The 27,785-nt window shown below is 44.8% G+C and overlaps 1 protein-coding gene across 1 annotated transcript; it reads left to right on the forward strand.

The window, feature by feature from the left end:
* Positions 1-3,303: 3,303 nt before the first annotated feature.
* NEUROD6 (neuronal differentiation 6) lies at positions 3,304-4,317 on the forward strand (the record flags this gene model as incomplete). Its single annotated transcript, XM_079785334.1, has 1 exon — positions 3,304-4,317. The coding sequence occupies one exon, from the start codon at positions 3,304-3,306 to the stop codon at positions 4,315-4,317; it is 1,014 nt and encodes a 337-aa protein (XP_079641460.1).
* Positions 4,318-27,785: the final 23,468 nt, after the last annotated feature.

Genomic DNA, 27,785 nt, shown 5'->3' on the forward strand with positions numbered 1-27,785 from the left:
AGTAACACATTTCGAAATGCCTTGGGGATGTCCGATTTTTAAAAACCAGGAACGAGGTCAACCTACCTACTTTAAGTTTTGAATTTATGGCCTTCCTTTTATTTTCAATGTGCATTTTCCACTAGATCATTGAGAGGATAAAATTATCCTCCTTTACCTAACATGAGTCTCCTTTTCCTCAACTTCTCCATCTTTTCTCGAACTGTCCGGGCAAAGGCGAGTAACGGTGAGAGGGCCGGAAGTGAGTGGGGTATGACAGAGCAAAACTGAATTTAGTTCCAGGTCCCCGATGCCAGTCTGGAGCCAAAGTGCATTAAAGCAACAGAATTCTAAACCTTTCAAAACCCGGGGCTTATAAGGGGAATGCTAACACAGATTCAACAGTTACAACTCTGCCAGGGATTACTTTAATACCAAAAGCATACTGTCTCACTTTGGAGAAAGAGCTTACTCCGTTGTCAAACAACAAAGGTGCTGTTGGTCTATGTACAAACTTTTATTTTTTTAAAAGCACCCTTTTCTCTTTACTGACAGGCAATCTTGAAATAAAGTGTCCTTTTTGGGTGGGTGGGGTGAAGGGGGGATGTGGCAGGGGAATAAAGGGAAAGAGAGGAAGGTGGAGTTTGCCCCTGGCTTCACAGTTTGTTTTCTTTATAAAGCTTTGTCATCCCCGCTGAACTGTTCTGCCTGCTTTTGTTAAAAAAAAAAACACACCAAAGGGTGGGGGGGGGGGGGGAGAGAACATGGGGAAAAACAGATAAATATGAAATAAATCTGGCAGGGAAAAACAACTGGACACTAATATAAGAATGACAAGATATTTAAGTAGGTGTTGGTCTACAGGGAGAATAATGTGAGAAGATTTTTAGGAGAAATGAAAAAATCTGGAAGCTCAAAATAAACAAACAAACAAGAAAGCTAATCTTTGATTAAAATACTCAGCAGAATGCCAGGGAGAGACAGACAAAAACCTAAGTGATGGTTTTTATGTTTATTGTGCCTGAAATGAAATGAGAAGGAACAAGCGAGTTAGTGCTGGGAAGAGACAGGGGCCAATAAAGAGGGAAGCTGTGACTTTGGGGAGAGGACACAAGGTAGTTAGCTGGAAATTGTTCGCGGTGGGCTCGGAGTTGCCTCTGCATGTTAGACACAGGCATAAAGAATCTCTCCGGGAGAAGTTGCCGAAAGGTACCTGCCAATGCAGAAAGGGGAGCCTCTGAGGATGCCTCTCCCAGACCCCAGATGGAGACTGTTCTTTTATTCCAAATTCCCGAGAAGCACAGAAGTCTTACATGGTAGTGAGAGAACACACAGACACACGCACACCGGTAAGTTACACGCCAGGAAACAAAACAAGGAAATAAGGAGACCTCCGCCGATCCCTGTTTGCTTACACAAATCTTAGTTTGGTTAAGTGTCTCAAGACCATTTTCTGATTTCAGCTCCGTTTCATGGCGCTCTTTCCCCTGGGTACCCAGGTGCACAAACGGGATGGTGATCTTCGCAGAACGTCCACAGCAATGACAAAAGAGCCCCCTCGCTCACACAAAAGCCCACCTTGGAAATGAATGGAATATTAACGACTGCCTAGCAGTTGCACCGTTGGCAGGGCAAGTGTGAGCACTGACACAGCCCTTCACCAGATTGCCCGTGGAGCCGGAGCAGCCTACTGTCGGTGAAAGGCTCGTGCGGATTTTTTCCCTATCAGTCTAACCTTCTGTGTTGATGCATGAATGCTGGTACCCACTTACAGGGATGCCAGATGATCAGTGCAGAATGAAGGTCCCAAGAGAGAGGATCACATGGTTCTCTCTGCCCTGTGACGTCACTAGCAGATGGCATGGGTACCAGCTCTGGCAGTTGGCATCAATGTCACTTTTTAGAGATCAATGAGATAGTGCAGATACACACACAGATCTAGAGACTCCAGGCGACGATGCGACACTCAGCCTGAAAAGATTTGGAAGATCCAAAATGAAAACTGATCATTGAATGAAATTAAAACCTAAGGTAATATAAATAAAGATATACTTCCATTGATGCTGGCTTTGCATGCAAGTATTTAAAGATACAGTGTCACTGTCTTATAGTATTTATATGCTCTTTGCCATCTATAACTTATCGTATTTCATTCTTACGATGCGATTATCACATACTTTCACTGCTACTAGGTAACACTGCAAGTATGTGGACAGGACATTACTAAGAGTTTGCATGTGTGTGTGTGTGTGTGTAGATTGTTAAATTGAAAAGTGTCTGTTTTATTTAACATGCTTATTTGTTTGCAGACTTTAGATGAAAATACTTGCTGTTTCACCAAACGAAAGCCAAAATTGCATTTGAAACAGATTATTTTCCCCTTTCATTCAGGATTCTGAACACACGTGCACAATTGCAGTCAGAATCCTTGGACCGCTCCTGTCAGAGATTAGCTAGAGGGAGACTTCCGTGGTTTGCAGAACAAAAACACTACGCGAGTGTTTTGTGTCCAGGATCATTTGAACAGCAGTAAACAGACCATTATGTGTAGGAAAAAATGTAAATGTAAAAGCAGTCTCAACATTTCCTTTGATTTAAAAGAATGCCAGTGATTTTTATTTGTTTAATTTATTTAAGGAGTTTATTGCAAATTAGCCCCATCCTCCCCCACCCCCTTTTTTGTGAGAAGGCTGGGAAATAGTGCATTTTTCTTTGCTGATCAGAAAGAAATCAGTTTTAAAATGGGCTCTGGTTAATTTTTTTTCTTAAATTTGTATATTGCAACGGCCACTTATCTAAACCCACGGTCACACAACACAGCAAATAAAGTTAAGGCTTTTATTTTTTTAAACCCACAAATTCATCAGCAAATGGAAAGATGACACTTTTTATTTTAAAAACTGGTGTCTCCTCTCACTTTCTACTCAGGGGGGGATTGGAACTAATGAAATTCTGCACGGCTATATCATGTTTTGCATTTGCTTAAATTCCACACTCTTTTTTGTGTATTTAGAAACCAGTAAAAATTCAAAGAGAAATGGAAAGGGGGGTGGTATTACAATACATGCCTCGTGTTTTATTTTCTTTTGCTAATTTGCCTGTGTAAGTTCATCCTATTGCATGTACTAATGTTTGTTGTAATTATCAGTCTGCCCCAACTAGAAAATTATATTTAGTGTAAAAAAAAAAATAGTCCCCAGATCAGTCTTTTTCACATGCTTTTGTATTTTTATGATGAAGTCATTCAATATGTTTAAGTGTAAAAATGCAAACACTTTAAATATTGTGCTGGCATTTTTTCAGGTAATTTAAGATAAGAGAGCCATGCTAACACTCCCGTTTGATGAGTCTGTTATGATGCCAGAGTCCCAGATGTGCAGAAAGTTTTCCAGAGAATGCGAGGACCAGAAGCAAATTAAGAAACCGGAAAGCTTTGCCAAACAGATCGTCCTTCGAGGAAAGAGCATCAAAAGAGCCCCCGGAGAAGAGAGCGAGAAGGAGGAAGAGGAGGAAGACAGGGAAGAGGAAGAGGAAAATGGGTTGCCCAGGAGGAGGGGTCTTAGGAAAAAAAAGACGACCAAGCTGCGCCTGGAGAGGGTCAAGTTCAGGAGACAGGAAGCGAACGCGCGGGAGAGGAACAGGATGCACGGCCTCAACGACGCCCTGGACAATTTGAGGAAAGTGGTCCCCTGTTATTCGAAAACCCAGAAACTGTCCAAAATAGAAACTTTACGCCTGGCCAAAAACTACATCTGGGCCCTTTCGGAAATCCTACGAATCGGCAAGAGACCTGATCTGCTCACGTTCGTCCAAAACTTGTGCAAAGGTCTCTCCCAGCCAACGACAAACTTGGTGGCAGGATGCCTGCAGCTCAACGCCCGGAGCTTCCTGATGGGGCAGGGCGGGGAGGCCGCGCATCACACAAGGTCACCCTACTCCACCTTCTACCCGCCCTACCACAGCCCCGAGCTCACCACCCCCCCGGGACACGGGGCTCTGGATAATTCCAAGTCCATGAAACCCTATAATTATTGCAGTGCGTACGAATCCTTCTACGAAAGCCCCTCCCCTGAGTGTGCCAGCCCTCAGTTCGAAGGTCCCTTAAGTCCTCCCCCAATTAACTATAATGGGATATTTTCCCTGAAGCAAGAAGAAACCTTGGACTATGGCAAAAATTACAATTACGGCATGCATTACTGTGCAGTGCCACCCAGGGGTCCCCTCGGGCAGGGTGCCATGTTCAGGTTGCCCACCGACAGCCACTTCCCTTACGACTTACATCTGCGCAGCCAATCTCTCACCATGCAAGATGAATTAAATGCAGTTTTTCATAATTAATGAGGAAAATGAAAATAAACAGTGGTCATTCACCTCCCCCGTCTAATTAAGACAAAGCAGATGCTTGCGGGCTGAGTAATTGGCACGACTCTATCTAAGGTGTTTTACTAGTTCCTGAAGTGTGTTTCAACTATTGTGAGAATTTTCTATGTCATAATAAATCTCTTTTCTTATGAGAGCTTCCTTTCCTTTCCTTTGGTCTGTAAAGCACTGTGATTCTGTTTCTACTGGAAGGATTTTTTCCCCCTTGTTTTCTTTTCTTCTAAATTCACTTAATTTGTTTGAAATAAAGGGTGTCTAAGATTATACTGTTGAATGAAGACATGCACACAGCATAACTCAATGTCTATTTCAGTTGTACAGTAATTATAAAAATGCATGTGATTAAAATAAGATGAATAAAATGATGTGTTTATAATGATTGGGAATTATATATTATGTATCTCTGAAAAATTGGAAATTCAAAATATCGAGACTAACACCCAGCTGACAATGATATTGGAAGGTACATTTGAGGCTGGGCAACAATACAAAAAAGCTATGCAATTTTCTCTTTATTAGGGACAAGTCTAAATGCATTCGCTTGGTAACTATTTCTCTTCAGGTATCTGCAGATGGGGCAACATGATATTTGGGTAGGTGGTGTCATAATTTTGGAACAATTATTTCAATCACAAAGACAACCTTTTCAGCACTTGTGTTGTTCAGAAATTACCTGTACAGGTTATCACAATGTGTAATTGTGTTTACCACACCACCTTTTTAAAGCAATTAAACATAGATATTTACACTCATAGAAATCATCTCTTAGAGGTGATATTTCTGCATGATACTTATTATTTCCTGGTACACAGCTGCTTTCTTGTCTCCAAAACTCCCTCCTTCCTGTTTCAGAAATATTTCTGGATTTCAAAACCGTGCGAGATAAAACAAATGTCTTAAAACAAAATGGCCAAAGCGCTTACAATAATTTTTCTTAAGTATCTTAAATGAAAGAAGAGGAGCCCACGAGCGTTAAACATCCTGGGGAAACAATGATAAATCCTGGTAACCTTCAGCTCCAGCCGAAATTCGGTGGCAAGTTTCCAGCAAACACCAGAGTGGATGTTAAAAAGGGGAGGCTGGACTCTGTGCCCTTTAAATAAGTCTGGCCGATTAGAAGCTAAATTCTGTGTGATTAAAAGTTTCCTGACCAAAGGCCACCAAGCACCTCCTTGAATGGTGCCTGGCGAGCTCGCCCCCTTAAGCAGAGCCGCTCCTCTCCTAGAATAAGAACCGAGGTGGCGGGGACCTCACCCAGATGCCCCTGGTGCGGGTTTGCTCCCAGGGGGGCGGAGGAGGCGCAGCTGCCACAGCCGGGCCAGGGCAGCTCACCCTCGGAATGGGGTCCAGCGGTGGCGGGAGGGAGCCTGCCCCGACGGGTCTGGGCAGGGGGTCCTGCTGCACAGCCCCGCACCGCTGCCCACCATACGCCCGCCCGGGGTCCCCGCTTCAGGGAGCACAGGCCAGAGGGCGCGCCTGGCGGGTGGCTCCGGGCGGGGAGGGAGGCTGCCGCCCGCCGCCCCTCCCGCCTCCGCGCAGTGGTCACAGGGTCACCGGCTGTCCCTGCACCGCCGGCGTCCCGTCGGCAGCGGGCGCCTTGGAGCCTGGGGGTCCCAGACAAGGAAGGGGCTGTGCCATCTGGGAAGCCAGCGGGTCTAGAGACCCCGCTCTGAACCGGGGGCAGAGCAGACCTCCTGGGGGCCAGGACCAGAGAGGCGGGACAGGGGTCACCCCTTCTCCCCAGTCTGCTGCCGTGGGGGACACGGAGGCCGCGGCAGTTTCCACTAAGAGCTGTCCCCACCCCACCCCGGCTTGTGGGACATCTTGAGCCAAGGCTGGGAGGCCCGCGCCCCATTCTGCGGGGGTGAGGGGTCAGCCTCCCAGCAGTCCCCCCATCAGAGCCGGGCCCTGGGCGCGCAGCAGCCGCGCTCCGCTCCGAGGGGCAAAGGCTCCGCGCAGCTGCCGGCTGGCGCAGGACGCGGCGGGTCCTGAAGGCGCCCCCCGCGGGTGTGTGAGCACCTGTCAGTCAAATCCCAGGAGGGCCAGGGCGCAGGGGCCGGGGAAGAGGAGGAAGCGTGCCTTCCAGGCATGAGGACAAGTGTGCCCGAGGCAGAGAGCCCTCTGTCCCCCGTCTCCACACTGGAGTGACTCTGCGTTGCTTTCTTGCAGATGCGCACAAACCTGCCCGGTCTGGGACTGTGGCCAGGATGGCCGGGCCTCTCTAAGGCCACTCGCTGCTCACCCCGTCTGAGCAAAGGACAAGAAAGTAAGGAAGCATCTGCAACTGGGAGAATGTGGCTTAAAATAAATGTTAAAAGCAGTTCTGTGTAGTCACTAGCAGAGTAGATTCTGTCTCTCCCCCCACCCCCACCCCTTGCTGCAAGGTGACCTGGTGCCCCGGACTGAGAACAGCATTGCATTGCGCCTGCTCGGTGCTTTTTCCGTCCAGACAGACTTTGAAATCCGCCTAGACTTCCCAGGGTCACAGATCCATGTTGGAACCCGCGATTGCCACAGGAGATCATTCTCCCGGCTCCTCCTGGCAGCAGGGGGGAGCGAGGAAGAGAAGCAGCTGGCTGAACGTCTGGGGAAAAGACAACCGTTCAGACGGAGCGTCTCAGCTCAGAGCTTTGTTCCCAAGGAACTCAAGCAAAAGAGTGGGGTTTCCAGGCACAGACCCTAGAGATTATGAAATGCCTTCCCTATTTGGATGCACAAATCCCAGGTGTGCTCTCTCCTTCCGCGGCCTGATGGGATCTGGGATACTAGGCTATGTGGGGGACTGATCCCTGGGGCCTCACTGATCCCTTCAGACCCCACTGGTGACTCCTGGCATGGGAATCACCCAGCCTCCAAGCTCGTTGCCCCTGACCCAACATCCTCCTTCCAGCCCACTTCCCAATGCCAATTTAATCTTCCCGACCTGCTTCCATACACCCATCCCTTGGAATAACACCCTTTTGTGGTTCTCCTGTTAATTTTTCACTCAGCTACATCTTCCCTAGTAAAACTAAAAACAACTGCTCACATACAGCGCACTCGAATTTACATAACATTTCTCACCTATTCACCCATTTAGTCCCAGGAACTTTGTCATGAGGTAATAAACCTTATGACCCTTATTTCACTGGAAACAGAATCAGCAACATCACGTCACTTGTCCACGGGCACAGTGCTAGTGGGCACAGCTGGATAAAGCCAGGCCTCAGGCCTTCCTCCTTCGTTGGCTCCCAAGGCCTGATGCATGGGGTCTCTAGTCCCCTTTTGCAACCTGATATCCCATTTCATTATATCAGTCGTTTTCACCTACTTTTTTTTTTTAAAGCAACAGTACACTTTGTTCAAATAATATGTTAGAAGTTAGTGTACACGTGTTACTGCTCCTGGTGAAGATAGGTGAGGCGGGTCCGGAGCCAAGACACCCACCCTGCCCAGCTCCTGAGACGTCTCTGAGGTTGAGCCTGTTTATTTCCCATCTGTCTGCCTCTGTGTCTTGCACTGTTCATCTGTTTAAGATATCCGCATTTCTGTTCTCCATCTTCTCAAATTCACGTGTTTCAAGGCCACCTCCTACATGGAGCCTCCCAGACTCCTCTAGTTTCATGCTGCTCTGAAACCACAGCTATGTTGTTTTGATCACAGAGTTGTCAACCCCATTTTCACTGCCTAAATATTGTGCTGCATTCAAAATCGTGTTTAGGTCATGCATTGCTTATTTACCTTGGGTATATAACTAGACTGTACACTCCATGTGAGCAGGGGCTCTGTATGATCCTCTTTTTGTCTCTATAGTGCACACACTCTTTAAGCCCTTGATTCATTTATTGCAGTTAAGGATACAAGCTCTGGTTGTGTTATAGAATAACCTCAATTCAAAGGCAAAGAGGCTTGGACCTTTCACATCCAACAACTGACACTGAGCAACCACTGGAAGGTTCTGATTGTCACCTTTAAAGTGAGAATAATATCACATATAGCATTGGCTGTGTACTTCCTAATCCAAAGTAAGCTATTGAAATCAGCTATTGTTTCTATTATTAATGTGGTACAACCACATTAACCTCTGCTAAATCTGAACAACATGAACAACAATATTTTTCAAAATGCAGGTTAGATCCAGGTAGCATATCCCATATAATAAAAGCCTAATATGCTAAGTGTCCAGTCGTCTGGTCGGCTGTTCAACCAATCAAAGCGTAATATGCTAATGATATGCTAAGGCCATTCAACCGCTCGCTATGACGCACACTGACCACCAGGGGGGCAATGCACAATGCAGGAGCTGCCCTCTAGTGGTTAGTGCGCTCCCCCTGCTCAGCCAGAAGCCAGGCTCATGGCTGGTGAGTGCAGCAGCGGTGGTCGGAGCCTCTCCTGCCTCTGAGGCAGTCGGACCTCCCCCAAGGGCTCCCGGACTACCAGAGGGCACAGGCCAGGCTGAGGGATCCCCCCCCCCCATGCATGAACTTTATGCACCGGGCCTCTAGTTGTGATATAAAGCCAGTCTAGTGAACTTAATCAATATATTTTCAATAAAATAAAAAGTAGAGTCTTTCAGGGATGTAAAGTACAGCATAAGGAATATAGTCAATACTATTGCAATAACTATGTATGGTGTCAGGTGGGAATACTTTGTAAAGTATATGATTGTCTAATCGCATTGTTGTACACCTAAAACTAAACAAAATGATATTGAATGTAAACTGTAGTTTTTAAAAATTGTAGAGTCCTTCACACAGTAAAAGTAAGTACTTGTTCATCTGAAACTTTACTTCACACACACACACACACACACACACACACACACACACACACACACACAGTAAGATACATTTTATAATGTCAAATGTCAAAGTAGTTGGAAAGCCACTGATCTGGAAGATAACTGAAGCGGAATACATGTCTGAAAATTCCGGAAGAGCCCAGGCTCTTCAGACATTTGCACCCAAGCTTCTGAACTGTGCTACTTATCTCTAACGTCTGACCCCATCACACAGAAGGAGATTTCCCTGCATGCTCACCTGCCCTTTTCCAGGGATGGCTTTTACAGTATAGCAACCGTTGCCCAAGTGCCTTATTTCTCTTTTTGAAAAAAGCAGTATTGCAATGAGAACTGTGAGGGGAAGATGGTAAAGACAAAACAAAACAAAGCAAAAGCAACAGAATCCTCTTAACATTAATAAGGGGAGGAGGAACTCAGTAAGTTCAGAGACCTTACATGGAGTATAAAGTAAGAACCAAAAAAGAGCTCAAAGGACCCATCAGAACTGCCAATATCCAATCAAGTCCTGGATTTGTAGGTCAGGATCCCCAAGGTTTGCTGGACATCAGAATCACCCAAGATTACCATTTCTCAGGTTCCACCTCCCCCTCCTCAATCCTTGGCCACTTCATGACCTGGTCCATATACATTCCTGGTACACCAACCCCAGATGTATTTCACATCACTAAACAGTGAACACCATCTTGGGGGTGACAGATAAAGACTAACGAAAGGAAAGCCACATCTCACAACCTTACAGCTCTCAGCAAGATAGTTGGATACAGACAATGGATTCGAGCAAGGAAGAGGAGGAATCCTAGGTTCCCAGTAGTGCTTGTGTAAGAAGAAAGAACATGAAGTCACACGGCAGGCGAATGAAGCAGCACTGGCAGGTAACATCACAGGTGTGTGATCTGCTAGCACACAATGGATGTTCTTCTTTCCCACTTTTGACTCTTGTCAAAAAGTTGACTATACATATATTAGACCCTCGGGTTTGCCCTTGGTGAGTATTGACCCCCAACCATGTTGACATTCTTCCTGGTATAATTTTGAAATATGCCCACTCTCAAATTCCTCTTGCTGAATATTCCATTTCTTCTCAAAATACAGGTGAAGTAAAATTAGTCTTGAAGGACTTTTGTGTGTTTGTGTGTAAGACACAACACGAGGGGACAGGGAGATGGGTTTGGTGTGAGAATTCCATTTCACAGACAAAGACGGAGATTCAGAGCAGTGAAGCAACTTGTCTACCCACACAGTCCTTGTCCAAGAGCAAGAAAGGGTGGATGTGAGATTCAACCCAGGTTGGCCTGACCAGCAACCTCACAGTTTCCCCAGGAGCCTCATTCTCCCCCAGAGAATCACAGTAGCCCTTATTTAATATGGCTTCCTCCAGGCAGGTCTCATCTAAGCACTTTACGTGTCCTTTCTCATTTAGTCCCCCCAAAACCTTTGGAGTACAGACTATTATCAGCTCCCTCAGGAAACGGAGGCACAAAATCTAGCCCAGGGTCACACAGCGGATAAGTAGTGGGATGAAAATTCAGTCCAAGTGGGAGCCTGCCTCTAGAACCCGCACTCTCCACCCCCAAACTAAACAGCCGCCCTTAAGACAATCAACCATAATTTTCAAAGTTTTGCGCTGACATGGAACAATGATGAGTTTCCATCCAGCGGGGGAGAGAAAATGATCAGTTATATGATAAAGACAAATCACCTGTAAAATAGGGAAAACCTACTTGCGGCAATTCAGCCCCCACCTGGCTGTACTAGGATGGTGACTGCTACTGGGTAGCAGCACAGCCATTGTTCATCTGTGAAGTTATCCAGTTTGAGCAAAATTGGCTTCTCTCAAAAATGTGGTGTTAGGGGAAATAGTAAATGAACTCTTAAGCTTTCAAAATGATAATCTAGCATTACTTAAAAGTCTACAAATTTGTTCCTAAATGTATTTAAATCTTACCAGTGAACATGATGCTTGGTTATTAAAAAGTAATTCTGGCGAAATTAGCTTGCAGCTACAAAATTAATATAATTCATTTATTACTTGCAGCCACAAATCAAGATGCTGTTAACACTGCTACACACAATTTAATAGGCACAGTAGGTTTCCATATGGCTTTAATTTGGAGGTTCTGGTCACTCCATTGAATCATTTACAGAATACACCAGCGTGTCTAGTCAGAAGGTGTTTGACCTAACAGAAGTGTGAAGCATTGGCCTTCAAACTATTGAATTAAAGGTTTGATTGGTTTCTGAATTTTATCATATTAAACAAATAGATTTTTAGGTCTAGAGGCTTATTATTACATTAGAGGCCCAATGCACGAAATTCGTGCAAGGGGCTCAGCCCTCGCATCCCTGGCTGCCTCGGCCCTCGCAGCGCCAGTTTTGTCTGGAAGGTCGTCCAGAAGATCATCCAGAAGGTCATTTCACTGTTCGGCTATCCAATCTAATTAGCATATTACACTTTTATTATTATAGATATAAATTTAGGAATGGAGAAAAACCAAAAAGCACCCAATCTCATTTAGATGAAGAAGAACAACAGAGACACACACCCCAGCCCTCCCCCAACACACACCTATTTGACTTACTTAAGGCTGAGATAAAAGAATAATTCAGAGTTTAAACCCTCTTCTTCATGATCTTGCCAGAATGATAGGTAGTTTGTGTTTTGTAGCTGGATTTCATGCCTCCATGAACATGCCTCCACTCAATGAAGTTCAAGTTCCCTAACGAATGTGTCAGTCAAGATGAGAAATAAACATTATAATTGCACTTCGTGTCTCAAGCCTTAAAAAGAACAATAGGGCTAAAGAATAGAGAATATGTCTCTCACTTGTGTTTTCCTTTAGCGTTTAGTTTTCTTGGGAACTTGGGGGGAAAGAAGACAGGAGCTGAGAATACAGAGAGGCAGTAAGTCTTCGCTCTGGATTGGACCAGACAATGGCACCCTCACTAGAAAAGGGAGCAAGGCTGGATGAGGAAGCAACCCTGGGGGGCTTCTATTCTCAAACTGGGATCAAGGTGCACATCTCTGTGGAAGTCTTTCCTCTTTTGATCCTAAGTTAGAAAAAGTAATGTAATTAGAAAAGAAAGATTCTATAAAGATGACGGAAGAAAATTAGAAATACAACATTGATAACTATTAACAACTACTGAAAAAGGAGCAAAGCTATACCCCCCAATTTGCTGTTGTTGTTGTTGTTAATCCTCACTCGAATATATTTTTCTATTGATTTTTAGGGAGAGAGGGAAAGACAGAGAGAGAGATCGATGTGAGAGAAACACATTGATTGGTTGCCTCCTGCACGAGCCTTGACCAGGGCCTGGGCCAGGGAGGAGCCTGCAACCAATGTAGGTGCCCTTGACCAGAATCAAATCTGGGACCTTTGGGTCTGCAGGCCGATGGTCTATTCACTGAGCCAAACCGGCTAAGGCTACACCAAAATTTATTTCACAGCTTGTTATAATAATGATACCTGTGTTATTTTACATGGATCACCACAACAACCCTTCAACATATGGTGGCAAGTAAATGTAATTATGAGTCTCGGATATAGAAAAGCAGAGCAGTTAGGTGATTTGCCCAAACTCCCACTGCTAGCAAGTGCCAGAATTTAAATTAAATTCAAGTCTTTTTACAAACAGTCCCACAGACCTTCCATAGCATTGCTCAGAATATCCTAGGAATGTCTACCTTTACTTGTTTTAACAAAGGAATGGTAAAATCTTGCTTTAAGGATGACACAAGTATGGCTTGTGTATTTCCCAGAAACAGTGTACCATAATATTATTTTGTGTTTCATGACTTTTAAGAATTGACTATATTTCCTTGAAAGGTCTACTATAAACCTAAACACGTAAGACCCAAACACAAACTGCAAATCTGTCTACCGATCTGAATATAGACTCCAGACCATGAGCAATGGTCTGCCCTCGTAGGAGACTTGAGGAGCCACTGACAGGTTCGGGTGACTTCTTGTTGGAGCTGGGAAAAGACACTGATTATGGAAACCTTAGAATAAAAGAAAATGTGAGAAAGACCATTTGAATCATGGATTCCCTTTGTCCTCCCCAATCTGTTTGTGACTTTCTGGAATATTTACTCCATCTGTTTGCTTATATGGTATTTATTCACTTTATGAGGTTTAAAAATTCTATAGGTGTCCATGTAAAGCCATATGCTCTATCAAACTGTAAATCTTGGTCATGTTGCTGACTCACACAGTACTCAGTGTAGCACTCAACACAGTGTCCTGCACATAGCAGGTGCTCCATAAATTTTTGTTCAATGGAATCCATTGATATTGCAGCCGGGAAGCACCCTATGTGTTTATCCAGTACTATTCCTGTCACGGGAGATGGGATTGAGTCTAACTTGTGTTTAGCATCCATTGGAAATGCGAATTTCTTGCCTGGTTCCTGAATACCGAGCATTCAGGCCACCATGTGGAATCTGACGTCTGGAAAGTGCAAAAGGGCACCCACCACCTGAATAAAGAGACCTGTATTTGGTGTGTATTATTTTCTCCAGGGGGATTCCAGGGGGGCGGGAAGTAGAATCTCTTTTAATGTCTTTTAACACATTTAGAAAAAAAACAAAACAGGCATGGCCCCTTTAAGAAACCACTTCCGTCCAAAGGTTGGTCAGAGGTCAGGCTCTAAAACTACAAGATTAGCATGTGTACTAGTGAGTGCACCTTCCTAGTTGCCTGTTAATGGAAGGGAAAACTCAGCTTCAAGGGGCAGAAAGCTAGGCAGGAAGCTAATGAGGTGGAGGGAAATTACTCCCTTCTGATTGGAAAGGGTCATTAGGAGGAAGTCACACTGAGGAGCCTTGGTGGGACCCGATCTCTCCCTCCCAGCTTTCCCTGACAATGTGGGGCAGGGAACCATGTGGACCAGACAGCTGAGCAAATGCCAAGCCCGGGTGGTCTTTTAGCAGAGAGATGGGGTGTGCTATTGGGTGTAGTAAGTACAGCACTGGATAGAAAATCGGGGCGGCGGGGTGGGGGGAGATTGGGGGGCGGGACAGGGAGAAGGCCAAATGTGGACGTACCCGCATCAGCACAAATTGCTCTCCCGATTGTCCTAAATCCTAAAACCTGGGTGTGTAGATGGACCTCTAGAATTTAAAACTGTGGCTCCACCTCCTTCTGTCCAAGCCAGTGTGGGGCTCAGGATCGGGGTTAGATTAAGTGGGGACCGGTGGCAGAGACTTGACCATGTTGGAGGGTGGTGAGAAGGCGTGTGATTGGTTCCATGATTATATTCTTAATACTGTGCCCTAATTATATCAATAGTTCTTGAACGGTTGTATAACACAAATAATAGTGCTCACAAGTTTAAATAGCTGTGTAATAAGCACTCACCATTCTACTTAGTGTTACTGTCCCCTCTCTACCCGAAGAGAATCATTATCTTTCATCCAAGAATTTCCTTTTACTGATATTGCAGATTCTGGCCATGTGACCATAAGCAGATGGAGGGCCTGAGCCTATGAGCCAAAGGTGGCCTGGCTCCGGGAGACCCCCGAGGTTTGCCCCCTTCCTCGGGAGCAGCATTAGGGCCATGTGTCCAGCAGCCTTCGCCATGGTGACTGCACACCTGCATCCTGAGCAGTGATCTGTGCTTCCATTGCTCGGTCCCTCAGCCTGGGTCCTGCTCCTCCGGGCATACTCTCCAGATGCTGGGCCACAGTGGCCGTGCCTTCTCTGTCCCTCAGGCTCAGGAAGCTGGGAAATCCCGCAGTCCCTTCAACCCTTCTTCCCAGAGGCCAACGATCTTTAGCAGACATGTGTCCTGGTTGACTTTCTCAGCTCACCAAACAGAGCTCCTAAACTAGATGTCCAGATTTAACATTTTGTTTGCTTGTTATAACATTTAACACATTTTTCATTATTCACTCTAATAACACAAGCATCTCACATTCATCATAGCACATCTAAGTCATAGGTCTAGCTAACAAACTATTAAATAAAATATGTCATATTCTTTTCCCTAGACAAGTATGCCTGCGTAATGAATGGGAAGGCCTAGTTCACACTGAGAATAATCTGACTCCTTGGACCCCGGCGGTGTGGGGAAAGCCAGCTGCCAGGTGCTAGCTCCCCCCTCTTCCTTCTACCCGCCCCCTCCCCCCGACTTCGCTTGGCTATCACTTGAGCCTGAGTAAGCATCATCCAGCAGGCCAGCAGCCCAGGAAGCAGGTTCAAAGCCACTCAGGAAGGGAATTCTGGGTCCGAGGCACCTGGAGCTTAGTCCACAGTGTGTGAGACTGAAGGTGGGCATCTCGCCTTGACCCTCTGGCCCTTTGACTTTCTCTCTCGCACGTGGCCACACTTGGGGATACATATAGTTTGGGGACCTGGCTAAGGGAAGCTGACTTGGAAATACATTAAGTTTGGGGTTACTGAGCTATATTCGTGGGGTTCTCAGTCATTTCATTGCTGGCTCTCTAGATGCAGGAATAGCTTTCTGGAATAGTCCTACTATGCAACTGTAGTGACTTAACCCTAACCCGAGAAATGAAGCTTGGCACCAGAGGTGGCATTACCATGGGGAGTATCCTGCAGTACCCGGCATTGTGCTAATGGGGAGAGTAAGCCAGAGCTACACACTGGGGAAGTCTTTCAATGATCAGATACGTATAATCATAAGCAGAAGTTCCAGTCTCATTCAGGTCTGCCCACATGGAAGTTCTCTCCTGTCGGCAATGTACCTGGTGAGGCAGCATGGCCAAGTAGAAACACTTCCTGCATTTCCCTCCTTCTCTGATGTGACGACACAGTTGATAAAGCTAAAAAGGCACCATGTTTACTGCCATTTATAAAGACATTTCAGGATGTTCAATAAAGCAAGTGTGAAATGACAAAACCTTGATTTGAACATGTCTGAAGTGCATCTTCTTTGCTGATCATTAAATTCATTTGTAAGTGCACACACACACACACACACACACACACACATACACACACAATCTGGATAAAAATGATGGACCATTAAAAAAAGTGATATTGTGATCAACTATGGTAGAGAAAAGATGGGTTTAGCTCTCTACTCTATTAAAAATTGTATTGCCAAATTATTGCTATGTGGAGACATAAACAACAATTATAGTAACTAATAAATATAAGGGGGGAGGTATTTTGAAGTTGCCAACCAATTAACTATGAAAATTGTTTGTGTGTGTGTGTGTATATTCTTAATATTTGTAGTATTTTCCAGCTTTTAAAAAAAATCTGTAATGTGTGGTGATTTCTTTTCTAGGTTAAGTAAATATTCATTTTGGACCTAATTTTGTATTTTTTTGTTTTGCATTTTGTTTATTAGAGAGCTTCTGCCCTACGTCCCACTCCCCCACCCCAATCATATAAAGCTCTAAGCTCTACCAAAGGTGGACCTTTGGGTCCAGGGTTGCAACAGATACACTAAGGTGGGCTTCAAGCCTGGCATATGGGATTAAGGTCCCGAAAGTCAGTAATACCCAGAGAGTTTAAAGAGATAGGGAAGGAATTCCTTAAGTCAGATTAGAAGGTATAAACATTGAGTAAAAGCCGATATAGTCAGACTAATAGAAGGAAAAAAGTCAATATAAACTCAAGTATGAAGATTCAGTAAAAGCCAATATAGTCAGACTAATAAGAGGAAAAAATCAGTGTAAACTAAAAAAGTATTTGACTTACTGATTTTTAATAGAAATGTTATTTATTTTCTTTCAAGTCCATGAATGCGCTGAATACGTTCAATAACACAGAGCAAGGGGTTACACAAGCATAGACTTTAGATTCGCTCCACATGGATGCAGATCCTGGCTCCCTTGCTTATCATCTGGGAGGCCTGGGACAGGCGACTTACTCTCTCTGGCCCTCAGTTTTCTCCCTTGTAAATCCCGCCTACCAGTTGCACCTGCTCCAGAGTGTTGATGTGGGGTTAAGAGAGATAATACATGTAAAATGCTGAAAACAGTGCCCGACCCAGAGTAAGTGCTGAATTCGTGCTTACCTCTAACTTGCTAATCAAATACCTTCCTTACAGATCCTGATAAAATTAACTTCCCCCAAGCCAGGATGAATTATTACGAAACCTGAGTCAGATGGTAGTCAGTGAGGTTTCGCTGAACAAATTGTTTCGTCTCAAGCCCAGTCACACTGTGGCAGGGACTCCGGACAGGTCGTGCAGGGTTAGGCAGATGGAAGAGCATGGCAGGAAGGAGATTAAATTAGTCAGGAGTGTACCGGGTGATTGATATCATACAGAGCCCTCTAGGATTCCTCCGCATTGCCATGCTGATCGATTTAAGCACAGCATTCACACCTCTAAAGAAAAAGACAAAGAAAAATAAAAGAAAGCATGGCATTTGTTCTCTCGGTCAGATGTTTGAATTCCACATTTACACTGAATATCTTCCATCCACCTGACAGAATATGGGCAAGAAGGACAGACACAGAACAAGTCCCTCAGTGATTCATTGTCATGGCAATGACAACTGAAATAGATGTGTCATTTGATCCTAACATAGGATTCCAAGTATGCTAACCAATATTTACAAATTTATATTTAAGAATGTTCTGCTCCAACACAATTCAGTTGCAAACTAGCACATCATAGTAACAAAATATTAGCATTTTTCCTCTTTATCTTTACAACAGCTTTCTTCACTTGAAAAATTAGCTTTGGGCCTAAGATAATGTTTCAGAAAAAGAAACGTTAAATGCTGGCATTAAACCAAAGGCTCAGTATTTTTCAGCCATAGACTCAATGACTGTCTAGAGAACAGTGTGTGATGTTCATTGCACGAAGATTTCTTTAAAAGACTGTTAGCACCAAAAGCTTCCATGGATTTGCTAAAGAATAGTTTTCTACTAAAATACAAAAGAAATTAATAAAAGTAATTTGAACCACATTAAAAAATATAGAGTTAGTTCTTAATGTGCCTCCTAACCCATAAAAAGCTTAGATAAAAAGTAGCATTTTCCTCAATGTTGAGCTGGGAAATGTGGACTAAATGGGCAGGTCCACTGTTACGTGTCCTAATTGAAGTATAGACCCTCGTAGTGGATGTGAGAATACTGTTTCATTGCAGGCCACGTGACACAAGTGTGGCCAGGACTCTAGTCACATTCTGTTTGAAGTTACAGGTTCTGTAGTTATAACCAAACCAGAAATGAGCACCGTAGAAAAGATGAGAGGAAGCCTTTGAGCTCAAGCTGGCTGAGGTCACATGTTGCCACCACTCTCCCCAAATTCCACTAAAATGCAGGAAGAGATTTAAGAAATTAAATACACAGGAACACTCGAAAGCTGGAAAAGATGACACCAGCAGGTCAGAACAGAGAACTTTTCCCAAATACATAACAGAAAGAGAGAAAATATAACTGAGAAGCCTACAACAACCTCAAATAAAAGAACTTCCTGCAGGCAGTTGAGTTTTCCCCACGGAAATCCTCATAATACCAAACTCAGAAGCAATAGTGTCGGAGAAGGAAGACAGAGACCTGACTAGTTCCGGTGGCTCTGTAACCTTGTGCTTCGGGTTTGGTGTTTGGCGATGAGTTAACTTCTGGACTACTCCCTGATTCCAGAATTCTGACCAGAAAGACTAACAATTTGGCTTGGGGTGGTAGAAGCAAGCAGTGTTCTTTCAAACTTACGGTCGCTAAGAAATTGGCCCCATACCAGAAGGAAAAACCACCTGAACACTCGCAAAGCCAGCGCGTGCTGTCCACAGGTCCTCCTCCTCCCTCCAGCCAGCAGGCACAGGGCTTGCTCATCAGAACACGAATTTATGGGCAGACAGGAAGCCTCATTTGAGCGGAGGAAATAACTCTTGCTAACAACATTGTTCCAATTAGATTCTCATCTATAATATGAACAGACCACAAAGAATCGCCCCACATCCAAGAGAAACTCCAGCATGAAAAAGACATAATACTTAGCAAACAGAAGGACTATATCCAGGGAACACAAATTTAAAAACACTCAAAACAAAACTTCAAGTACATTATGCTCCAAGAGATGTGTAAAGCTATCCCATTCACAAATGAAAAAGTAGCAGGCTACTGTAAAAAAAAAAAAAATAAGCACTGAGAGTTCTTATTGATTAAAGACAAATTGGTAAGAAAAGAAATCAACATGTGATCTGAAGTGCAAAATGTCCAGCATTGAACATCAAAACAGAACTCTAGAACAATGTGTAGGTGGTGTTGGTCACCTCCTCTTCTATTAGGAAAAAAAGAAATAGCACAGAAGAGCATGGGACATAATCAGGACAGTCATTTCGTTTGGCGACATGGCAATTATGAGCAGCTAGCGTGGTTTTGGGAAACCCTATAGGAAACGTGGATTAGGGAGCCGCCAGGGAGAAACTAAGGCTGTCCTGGGGCTGGTGAAGAGTCAGTCACTGGGAAATGTGGCAGCAGGTCCAAGGCAGCTGACTGGTTAAGCCTCAGCTGCCTTGATCTCCCTCTCACTCTGTGGAGAGCGAATCCCGGGAGAGCCTACAAATACAACAGAAAACATCTGGCTGGATATTCGGAGTGTAGGAGCAAGAGCAAACTGCTGTCTGGCAGCTGCAGTTCTCTGCAGGTAAGGGGCGAAGGGCCTAAGGAGGCTGCAGACCCCAGCGGAAAGAATGTCCTAGTCTTGGACTGGGTAACACTGTGGGTAAGAAGCTAACTAGCCCCAGGCAATGGCATTCAAAGGAATCCCACTGCCAGTATTCCCGCTTCCAGAAACAGTCCCCCAACCCAAGCTAGACTTTAAATAAACCTGTTTTTGTTAAAGTCTTATCCACATAAGGAGCCACTGAAAGATTCATTTTAAATTTCCATTCTAGAGTTTCCAGAATGGGAATTTATCCTAGGATGCCTGGTAGGGCTGTGTAAAGTAGAGGTGGTATTTACACTTGTGTCATTGGTGAACACAGCAACAGTGCTGGGCTGGTAAGTGTTTAACAACTGGCTCTGCAGGGGAGAGCCTTGATTGTAGCATTTGCAAATTTTTGTATTGTAAATAGTCCCACCACGGCCAATGCCAAGCTATCAAGAACTTTCCATTGCATGTGGGGTAGGGCAGAGATGCCCAGCCAGGTCCTGTGCAAGTGACCTTCATGTTGACATTGGGTTTTCCAGCACAAGCCCCAGGACTTGCTATGGTTTTGCTGACCCTCTATGAGCCTTCTAAAAAAAAATCACAGACACTTTAAAATTACTCCTTTTCCCTTTTTGAAGATCAGCCAGGTCCTTGTCAGCACACTTTTAAAATTTACTTGCTTAATACACTTTACCGCTGGAATGACACGCAATCATTTAAGAAGGTATTTAGACAAGAGATGGATGTCTTAAGAGAACGATCCGTAGAAAACCACGTCAGAAACCTACTGAAAGGATACCAAACAGGAAGGAGAAAAAAATCCCCTTCTGCTTCTAAAAAGCCGGAGACAAATCTGGACTCCATTCCACTCTTTTCCCAGAGCTTGAAAGAAAGTAACTAGTTCATAAATTCCACCCGGAGCTTGGGGATTTTTGATGTAATGAGTTTTACAGTTTCAGAGGAGAACGCGTTGCTAATAATTATGTAACAGTAATTAAATCTGAAAAAGGCTGTACTCTAACTATGTTGATTTATTGCAGCTCCTACAAAGTACTCCTCGAGCGGGCACTGGAGTGTGCACTGCCTCCCTCCAGTTTTCTTTAAATTCTCACAGAGCACTGGGTCACAGATGGTCTGAGCTGCTATATTTTCCCTATTAAATTCCTAATAATCTTTTTCCGAGGCTGAGTCATGGAAGCCTGGGGATTTCTCATTTTAATTAGAAGGTTTGAGGAGCTAACTCTGTTTGAAATGTGCTCCTAGGAGAGGTGGGTGCAGGTGATCCCACTCGGAAGAAGGACACGGTGCCGGGACCCGCACGCATTTCCATCTCAGGCTGCAGCTTGCTTGGCTCACCTCCTGTTCTGGAGGTGGACGGTGCATGGTCTGAATCTGAAGAATAAACTTTGAAAAACAGGGTTATTCTTTTTGGGGCTGTATTTTGGCATCGGGTTCCCATCCCTGCTTGGCCTAGAGAGCAGTGGCTCAGGGATGTGAAGTACTTGTCATTCAAAATGAAGTTTCTAAATCATATCCATCTGAGCCAAAGTCACCAGGGAACAGCTGGGGGGAATATGTGTCCATCTTTATTTGTATAGTCTACTCCTTTGGTTCCCCTCAGACTTAAATTTTAACTCTGCCAAGGTTTGGGGCAAACTCCTATGAAATATAATATTACGTGTTCAGTTTTACTAGCAGAAGAGTATGAAAATGTATATGAACATCCAGGACCAGCTCTTTGGAATAACAACTACCTATCATTGGTTGAGTCACCTGGGAGGAGCCGTCAGGATGAGCCGTCCAGCTGAAATCAGGTTATCTTCAGGAGTCTACCAAGGAGTGTGATCACCCGTAGAAAGCCTGCTATACAAGACGGTGCGTGTAGAGGGTATTATAGTGTACAAAATGAAAATGCTTCGTGTAAGACAGCTGCCCACGTTTCCTCTGGCCCGCTCGCAAGGCTGGTTTCCCTGCTTTTGTGAAATAAGGGGCACCTCTGCTTTGCATGTGGCGCCATCCAGAGAGGCCGTAAACCGAACCGCCGCCACCTCGCCGTGGCCGCACATGCACATGTCCCCGAGCTGGCGGTGACCGCCTTCTACAAAACTAAAAAGTGTAAGCAGAACGAATGCATCTTTGAAAAAGCAGATTTTTGTCTATGTAGAATGCTGGCTTTTTAGTGCACTGAGACCACACACATAAAAAAAAGAGGTTTTTTTTTTCCCTTCTTTCACATCAAAATGATGCTCTGTGTTCGGTCTGTATTATTTAATTCTCCGGCTAATTGAGTGATTTCAAGGTTTGGCAAGTATCTGTCGCTATTACTGATCCCCAATGATTGTGCGGCTTCATCGTTTTTAGAGCAATGATTAGGGTTTTTCAGGACAGTCTTTATAGCCATAATTTTCCATGTAAATCGTATTTATATTCTATACCTATGGAAAACAAAGTCTAAAAATATAAGCATCTAATATATTTGTTGCTAGGGTATGTGTCGTTTGCCACATGTTATATTCAAAATCAAATTGAAAAGGAGATCATAGTTTCCACACTAAATACCAAATTACACAAGAAGGTTGAAAAAGAGGAAAGACATAGGCAGCTTGAGAATGATATACTAGAAAAAAAAAAAAAGTAAGGCATTTTTAATCTGGGAGAACAAATTTTCTCTCAGATGCTTCTGGCCCAGGCGGGCGTTTCTAGAACGTGCTGGCTGCAGCCATATGTTTAGTGATTGCATTCGTGACATGCGTGGACGAGGTGGCTGAGGGCTGCCAGACCGTGGCTGTGGGAGCAGGTTGGCCTGCCTGATGGCTGTGGATAATCCTGTAATAATAAGGGAAAGGACACCCAGCGTGGGTGGGAAACCCACCACGGTCACTTCGGGAGGCAGGGCTTAGGAAAGCGAAGCATCTTTTCATACCTCATTCTCAAAAATGGCTGGATCAGGAACTATGAAATGGTCAAAGAAAAATGTATGTGAATAGCCCAGCCAGTGTGGCTCAGTGATTGAGCATCAACCTATGAGCCAGGAGGTCATGGTTCAACTCCGAGGTCAGAGCACATGCCCAGGTTGTGGGCTCCATCCCCACTAGGGGGCGTGCAGGAGGCAGCCAATCAATGATTCTCTCTAATCATTGATGATTCTCTCTCTCTCTCCCTCTCCCTTCCTCTCTGAAATCAATAAAAATATATATTTTTAAATGTACGTGGCTAGATGGAGCTGGGAAGACTGGCATGTTGTATATGTCTGTTCTAGTTCTTGGATTCGTGACCAAAGCTGGCTCTGACCATTCCAGACCTCATCCAGCGAAGGGAGAACAGTGGCTGAGCACGTGGACAGGGAAGAGCTCAGGGCATCACACAGGCAGCCACGCTCTTGAAGGAGTTAAACAAGGAAATGCTTCCGACTTCTGATTAATGGCAGGGGACGTTTCGAGCCGCTGTGCCTACCTCAGCAGTACACGACTGGTGCGGCGGGGTAATATCTAATAACTAATCTTTGACACAAGAATTAAGTCATTTTGCAAGAAAGCAGATCATTAGAAGCCAAATTGAATTATAACTAATACTATCCCTGTAGAGGATTGTAAATTAATTGGTTTTTAACAATAACATTTCTGTATTTTATTAAAGCAGCGTAAGAATTCGGTGAAGAAACGAATGTAGCAAGTAAACAGGCCAGGTGCTGGGGATGCAAATGAAATAGATGACAGATGGTGAGGAGCACGCTCACTCACTGTGTGTGTATAATGGATCGAGGTAATCAAATTCCTTTGTGAGTTGGCGACTTTCTTTACATCAAGAACTTTAACACGGGCTTGCTTACACATTTCTCTACCCCCTGCTCTCAGCACGCATATGGGCACGCACACACACACGCAGATACACACAGACACCCCATCGTTACATACACATACATCCTAATTATAGCCTATGTTACTATCAGAAACATGGGCTATAGCTCTATTTACATAACACCATCCACAAATATCATTCCACCAAATCAACCTGTATACACTAAACAACAGATTTCTCTGATGAGAACACCACACTAAGGAAACAAAGCAACCTGTTTCCATCAGAGAAGTTCCATTCAGTTACAAAAGTGAAGCTTAGACCAAGATGCTGGGCTCCAACGGGAAAGAATTACTTCCGGCTCATTACGTTGAGTTTTCCGGTAGTGTCTTTACAAAGTGATGAGCATTCTGATGGGTTTCCTTTTTTCCTTCAAATAATGGTCGAGGGCCTGACCGGTGTGGCGCAGTGGTTGAGTGTCGACCTATGAACCTGTAGGTCATGGTTTGATTCCCTGCCCAGGTTGTGGGCTCGATCCCTGGTGGGGGGCGTGCAGGAAGCAGCCGATCAATGACTCTCTCTTATTGTTGATGTTTCTATCTCTCTCTCCCTCTCCCTTCCTCTCTGAATTCAATACAAATATATTTTAAAAAAATAATAATGGTTAAGGAGTCTGAACACTCCGAGAAGATGCTGATCCAAGCCAACTACCGGATTTATAGATTATATGTGCACTGATTTGTGTGTCCTCTCTGTTCTGGTACCAAAGAGATCGCTCTCTTTTATTGCACCTTCTGACAGAGTGATAATTGTATTCAGCTAATTCAAGAGCACAAATTCGCGTTCCATGTGGAATACAGAAATTAATTCCTCTTGGAATCCTAATATATAAATATACAAGTCACTGAGAATTACCTTGTATATGCTCAAATCCCTATTTCCAATCTTGTGTTGTTATCTTACCTTTATTTCCATCTTTCTAACTATTCGCTGGACATTTCCACTTGGATGTGTAGATGTCGCTTAACCATCAGTATGCTCAATATTACATGTTTGTTCATTTTTTTTCCAAAACCAGGTTACCAGGGAAGTCTCCTTTCTCTGACCTCCCTTTCACTCAGACTCGAAATTCTGGAGTTTTCCTCAACCCCTCTCTTCTTCATTTTTCTTGTAGAGTCAAAATATAAAACTTTTTCTTCTGTGATGTCCTAACATTTATTATTTCCTCCCCTGTCCCATTTCTGGGCTTTAAACCGGGCAGTGTGGCTGGACCACTTCATCTACCTGCTGTGTGGTTTCCTCAGAATCTGTCTCTACACATCTCTGCTTGCCCTGTTCCTCTCCTAACTTGTCTCATTCACATTGCTTTCAGGGCTCTCTTTCCAACCTCATCCTTTGCTAGCTCTCAAATTTCTCCAGCTGGTTCCCACAGGCTCTCACAGTGCACCATTTTCTCCACTGGCACCAGCCTCCTGTAGTCTGTGCTGCACCATGTTTGTTGTGGGTCAGTCCCCTTGGTGCATGCCACCACCGCTACATTCCTTCAACCTCAGGGCCTTTGCACATACTGTACCTTTGCCCAGGATGCTCCCAACCCCTCTCCCTCCCCCTAACCTTCTCAAAGCCCATCCCAGCTCCCCCCTCTCTCTCTGGAAGATGTCCCTCACTACTCAGTTGGGAGCCCACTCTTGAGTCCTTTATAATTTGCTCTTTTGAATTGTTCTCTGATGGCTTCACATGTGACAACTATGTCTGCCCAACCAGCCTGGGAGACCTTTGAGATAGAGGATGGAATGTTGCACATGTCTGTACCCATCCTCATTGGCACACACTGCATGGTGCCTGCTTTCTTACTGCCCAGCAGGTACCGGGCAAACAGGCCTCCAGCACTCTCCCCCTTCCCAGGCACTTTGCCAGTTCAGGCCACTGCCCCTTCTTCCTGTGCCCTTGAGGTTTGATTCTCATCACAGTCTTCTCTGACAAGTGCCTGTCCTCTTTCACTGTGCCTCTGACTGGGTGCCCTACCTTAGGTAAGGCCCTTTCTGGCTCACCTTGACCCTGGGACCCACCCCCTTTGGAAGGCCCACTCTTTCTCCTTTGAGGAACCTGCTCAGGTAATCTCCCCCTCAAAGTGCTGAGCAACAGCAAGTGCCTAATTCGTTTTTATTCACTGCTGTGTTGTTTCTGGGGAAAATACATTTCTCTCTCTGCTTTTTAGGCTACGCCACAAATCTACCAGACCGTTCTAAAGTACACTTGATTTGTCCTGACTTTATTTGTACATATGTGCCTACCAGAACACCTCCAAACACCGGCCCTTAAATTAGATTCCAAGACGTTAGAATGACATTTGCATGGCAGGATTCTGGGCTTAAGGCAGCAGAAAGCACAACGGTTTGGCCTGGTGGTACTAATCTTGTGTTAACTCGTCCTCAGGGAATAGTATGTTTTTGGACTGTTTCTGATTTCCTATTAGATGGCATTAAAGGAAGTATATTATATCCTGAACCTAAAAGGATCAGCTCTTTAATAAACCAAATTGACCTTTCTGCTTTTTTCCCGGGGGGATCAGGGTCCTTCTCCATGCCTTGAAGCCCCCTCTTCCCTCTGGTAACAAATTGATTTTGTGACTGTTTTGTTGGCTTTTTTACATGACAACCACATATATGTGAAGAGTAATGACCAAAAGTCATACTCCTGGGCAACTGGGTATAGCCAGATGAGACAGTAAATATAATTTGTTGAATTACAGAGGTAGCTCCTGTTCTACTGGGTGTGTGTTCAGCTTCGACATCTTGGCAAAGAGATGATGTCACCAGAATCATGAGGCAAGTGGCAGACCACCTGTTAAGCATCCAGTCACGAGTCAAAACCAAGAGCCCTGAGGTTATAAATCAAGGTATAAATGTTCTCCTTTTAGTCTTAGGACTCCAATTTGTAGTTACATTGTTTTCGGCAAAAATCATTTTTCTACCAAAGCTCTGTGTTAAGAATAAGCAAATATCAGAAGACTTGATGTGTTAGGACCTACCTGGAATCACTAAATTTATCATGGTACACACTTTTGGAAATGAATAGCTTTGCAACTCACAGGTGGTTCAGACTCTAACAAATTCTTTGGCATGAATGATCTAGATAAATATTCTAAATGTAAGATAGATCGGTACCCATCACTTTTGTGGACTGTGTAAGAGTAACTGGCATATCCTATATAATCCTATATAATAAAAGGCTAATATGCAAATAGACCAAACAGTGGAACAACCGGTCACTATGACATGCGCTGACCACCAGGGGGTGTGTGCAGAGCATGGTGGGAGTTGGTCGTGGCAGGATGGTAGAATAGGTGAGCAGGGGCACCAGACCAAGGCAGGGCGCCAGTTGCTGTCATCAAGGCGAGCCTCTGGTGACTGAAAATTACTTTCTCCCATGTGCCACGGTCCTGCCCGGTGCTTGCACCTGCTGCCAGCACCAGAGCCACTGCTCCCACTCGCTGCCAGTGCCTGGTGCTGGTCCCGATCACTCAGCGCCATCAGCGGGTGTGAGCGGCAGCTGCCGGCCCTGATCACCCGTGAGAGCTTCTCCACCTCCCCCTGCTCCTGAGAGGCGATCAGGGCAGCGGCCGCAGCTCTCAGCCACAGCTCGCACCCGCTGACAGTGCCGACCCCATTCACACCAGCTGCTGGCACCAGCCCCAATGGCTCCGCGCCCATCAGTGATGTGAGCGGGGCCATCAGCGCATGGGAGCAGTGATGGTGGGAGTGAGCTACCAGCAGACAGGGAGCTGGGGGCTATAGCAGAAGGGGCCAGGCAGGAGGGCAGAGGATGGACTGAGACCCACCTCTGTGCCTACCACAGCCTCATGGCCCACAGTTCCTTTCAAGGTGCACAAATTCGTGCACTGGGCCCCTAGTAGAGAAATAAGGGAGTGACTTGATTGTTCTGAACCTAATTGCCTTCCCTGTGACCAGTCCAAACCTAGATCCTGATTTATTGCAACTGTGATGCTCTGTATTAGCACCTTGAGCTCTTGCTGGAAATTAAATTTACTTATATCCCTCAGCTATCCTCCCTCTCCAGCAATTTTGGCCTTGCTTTTGCACAGGAGAAATTCTGCAACAGCGTTCCAAAGCCTCTTCCTCCTAATGCATCTGTAAACAGCTGCAGCTCCCTGTTCAATATTGGCTGCAGCTGCCAGGATGCCCCAGAAGGACAACTGAATGGAGAGAGCTCCCCTTCATTGCCGTGCCACCCCCGATTGAATTTA

The sequence above is a fragment of the Cnephaeus nilssonii genome (genome assembly GCF_951640355.1).
Source record: "Cnephaeus nilssonii genome assembly, chromosome: 12".
Taxonomy (NCBI): Eukaryota; Metazoa; Chordata; class Mammalia; order Chiroptera; family Vespertilionidae; genus Cnephaeus; species Cnephaeus nilssonii.